This window comes from Chrysochloris asiatica, unplaced genomic scaffold (assembly GCF_000296735.1).
Source record: "Chrysochloris asiatica unplaced genomic scaffold, ChrAsi1.0 scaffold00156, whole genome shotgun sequence".
NCBI lineage: Eukaryota > Metazoa > Chordata > Mammalia > Afrosoricida > Chrysochloridae > Chrysochloris > Chrysochloris asiatica.
The window spans coordinates 3199142-3203447 of NW_006408674.1; the positions used below are offsets into that span (position 1 = coordinate 3199142).

Sequence of the window (4306 nt, forward strand, 5' to 3'; positions counted from 1 at the left end):
TCTAAACTCTGTTCCCCCCTGGTCTACAGGATGATGTCTAAACTCTTCATGAAGCATTCCAACTTCATCTCCTTCCTTCCTTTCTCCCTCCCCTCCCCATCCCCAGACCCTATTCATAAATCACACCTTTCCCTTTTCCATAAACCCACGACACATTTCCCTATCTGTGTCCATAGGCTGTCTTTTCTGACATTTCCTCTTCCACTTTCAAAATTCTCTCTTCTCTTTACTTCCTGTCGTTGAATTCTTCGATATCCAGCTAAACTTACTCCTCTAATCCCTCAGTCAAAATTCATTATTCTCTTGGCCCCGTATTTAAAGCATTAAATTTACACTTCAGTTTTCATTTTTCCACTGCCTGTCTTATTATAGTTGAGTGTATGCCCAAATTGCAAGCTTTTTAAGATCAAGGAACGGGTCATGTTTATCTTGTTAAAACTGAATATGTTGAAAAGATACCATGTAAATTAAGCATACACACTGTAGCCACTCAATCAACTGGGCTGTTCCTTCTCCATATAAATAAGAAACACGATAGACATCATTCTGAGGACAGTGATCTTTCATGTCCCTGGTTTCCTGAGACTTGCCATTTTCAGACATATGAATAAGCAAAACAAACTCTGGATATTCGTCTCTGATAGGCACACCAGTAAATCCATTCCATCAGTGGATACTTTACAAATAGTTTTAAACAGTTCCTTAGACTCATATGCTGTTCTTAATAAAGGGAGTAAGAGAGAAGGGAAGGATATTAATGTTTATTGAGCATCAGCCGTGTGCCAGACATTGTGCCAACGTTTAACAATTTAGCACGCAGTGTGACTCTGTGGGTCAGCAATGGACTGCGAACCACAAGGTCAGCAGTTCAAACCCACCACCTGCTCCTCAGAAACCCCATGCAGGGTCACTATGAGTTGGGACCAACTTGATAGCACTTAACGACCACATCTTTTGACCCTCACAACCACCTTATGGGATTACATGTTTCACTGTTCCCATTAACTGATTCAGAAACTGAGGCTCAGAAATGTTACGGGAAAGACCCACTGCTACACATCTAGTCAGCGGTGTGACCAGAGCTGTTTGAATCCTTAGGCTCGCAGTATTAATGTCACTGAAGGATCTGTGAGATTCAATCCATGTGGGTTATTCCTATTCTCTGCCTCTTCCACCTCTCTCTCACCTGCATTTGTCCCATTCCAGGTGACCAGCTCTCCAGTGTGCATGGATATGAACGGGATGTCGGTGCCCACGGAGTTCTTATCCCGGCACAACTCTGATGGCATCATCACATTTGTGGACCCAAGGTGCATCAGTGTGATTGGCTACCAACCTCAGGTGGGTGCAGAGTTTCGAGCTCATGATAGTTGGCTAGGGACTTAACTTTCTTTAAACGTACTGAACTCCGTTTTTATAAGGAGCCTTAGTAGTGTAGTGGATTGTGAGCTGGGCTGCTAACTGCAAGGTCTGTAGATCGAATCTACCAGCCACTCCATGGGAGAAGAAGAAGGCTTTCTACTCCCATAAAGGTTTACAGCCTTGGAAATGCTATATAGGGTCGCTGTGAGTCAGAACCCACTCAATGGCACACAACTACCACCTCATTTTTCTAGATATAATGCAGTGATAACAGAGCATTAAATCCATGTGCCCTCCCTGGAGAGCGGGTGTCCTTCCAAATTAAAAAAAATACATTGTATGCAACTGTACCACTTGGAATTAGGTCTTCATAGGAACCACTCTGGTTCCTGGTTGAGTTTTTATTAAAAGGGGGCTCTGATCAATTTTGATCAATACTGTGTATGCAGACTTCAGACTTTAAAACTAAGGTACGAGCATAACTGAACTAGATGACTTCAGGCCTAAATTATAACAGAATTCAACTGCAATCTTTACTTCTACGAATCTGGAGAAACAGTTCAACCTTTTTCTGTCTTTCTTTTTTCTTTTCAAAGTTTAACAGCTGTAACACAAGGAGAACAAGAGTCAGGATGGAGAATTACTTGTTGAAGGTGTCTGTTAAGAATATGTACTCAGCTTAGTCAGAATAGCCTCTGAGATTCAGAATTAGAATTGAAATTGATAACATTAAAATGAAGCTGTAACTGTCTCATAACTCTGTAACCAAAAAAAGTAAGCGTAAATTAACCAAATCTTAATAAAACTTTATTTTCCCTCGCTAAATCCTTCTGCTTCACTCTAACAGTTTATAAACCTGTAACTCTGTAAAGTCATATAAGCCTTCGGTAAGGGAGAGGCAAACATACTAATGTGACTAAACTTTTTACTAACAGAATGCCTTGTCAAAGAAATCTCAGAATGGAACAAATAATTTAGTGATGGGAAAAAGCATGTGTTAGTCAAGCATGTTCTGAGAGGTCAGAAATTAATGTTACTATCCAGAGAAGCAGCGACACCAGAGATGGAGGCAGAGGTGAGGACATGGAGAGAGGGAGCAGCTGAGGATTCAGACTCATGGAAAGAGAAAGGCTGTGTGCTGGTGGCCAGGAGGCAGGCTTGCAGAATGTGCCCTTTGGTTGTTTAAATGGTTATGTATTCCTCAGTGTTTTTGTGTACATCAAAAACAAAAACAAAAAAAGGACGAGAAGCAAATACTGTTGAATGACGATGCAATCATTGCAATGAAACCATGAATATAAAACTGATGTTCCCCCATGTAAACTATCAGTCAATTCACAATAAAAACTTTTTTTTTAAATTAATGTTAACAAAGTTTGTAAATCAGCAAATTCCTTGTAACTTTTTGCCATGTAACCCCCACTTTCATCCCAGATCTTCAGTTCTTTTTTTTTTTTTCTTACTCTACCTAATAAAACCTCACTGTTCTCCCTACAATTTAGAACACACTGCAGTGACTTGCCTAAGTGTCTGTGTGTCTCCCATTTCACAAAATATTTTGTCCTTCAACAAAACTTTGGTTTTATTTCTCATAAAGTGTTGGTGTTGGGTGCTGCCAAGTCTGTTTTGATTCCTAGTGTCCCTGTGCCCAGCAGAAGAATATACCGCCTGGTCCTGCGCCAGTCAACCTCACAATTGTTCTAGTTAAGCCCATTGTTGCTGCCACTGTACCAATCCATCTTGTGGGGGGTCTTCATCTTTTTAGCTAACCCACCTCTTTTCCAAGCATGATGTCCTTCTCCGGGGACTGGTCCCTCCTGGTAATATATCACTATGACGATGCCAAATCTCCATATTGAATGCTTCAAAGCAAATAAACGTGAAAGACTCTGAAAAGTCTTGCAGTAAAGATGCCCCCTAATTTTGTTTAATCTCATGTTTCTCAAAACCCATTTTATAGGGACACCTTTTTAGATCTTTGTTCCAGATTCTTTTAAAAAATAAAAATTTAGTGTCATGAGAAACATAGTAAGACAGGAGATAGTCTTCTAAATTAAGGGAGATCAAGGAGATCAAACAATAAAATGTATCTTAATTAGGTCCTAGGCCTCATGACATACAGCTATAAAAGACACTTGAGAGACAATTGAGAAAGTGTTAATAAGGGTGGAATATTGGATGGTTTTATGGGATGATTATTGATTCCCTTTGGTGTAATAATAGTATATTGTGGTTTTGTAAGCTAATGTCATTTTTATGATATGAATACCAAAGTGCTTAGGGGGAAAGTACCAGGGTGTCTGTAACTTACTTTCAAATGGTTCAACAAGAAATTTAAAATACAATATACATATAGTATTGTATGTACACATGTTGTTAAGTGCCATCAATCAGGTCTGCATGTATGTATATACAAGGAGGCTTCAGAAAGTTCTTGGAAAATGGAATTGAAAGGTGACTGAATTTTTCAGGCTTTTTGAAGCCCCTTAGTATATTTATAGGCACAGATCTGACAGAAAGAAAATGCAGATGTGGCAAAATATTGGTATTGTTGAATCTAGTTAAAGGGTACATAGATGTTTATTGTGCTCTTCCTTCAACTTTTTAAAAATAGATTTATATTTCTTTCAAAATAAAAAATCTTTTTGGGGAGCAAGGTTTGGGATACTTTATTATGAGCGTTATATTTACATGTATAATTTACAGGTAGCAAGGATCCCAACTGGAAATAATTGGAACCTTCCATAGAATTCTCCATCTTTGTTAGGTTGTCAGGGGCTGTCGAGTCCGTTTTCCACTCAAGAGTGACCCCAGGTGGCAGAGTAGAACTGCCCAGTGGGGTTTCCTAGGCTGAGATCCTTATGGTCCTTCTCCCTCAGAGTGGGTTTGAACTCTCAACCTTCCAGTCAGCAGCCAAGCGCTTAACTATTACAACTACCAGGGC

The 4306-nt window shown here is 39.6% G+C and overlaps 1 protein-coding gene across 1 annotated transcript in view; it reads left to right on the plus strand.

Annotated features, from left to right (window-relative positions):
* The window catches only part of ARNT2 (aryl-hydrocarbon receptor nuclear translocator 2), a 207574-nt gene that overhangs the window by 155996 nt on the left and 47272 nt on the right, over positions 1-4306 (plus strand). The window contains exon 10 of the mRNA XM_006870911.1: positions 1207-1341. Coding sequence (XP_006870973.1) covers positions 1207-1341 — 135 coding nt within the window. The remainder of the gene's footprint in view (positions 1-1206; positions 1342-4306) is intronic.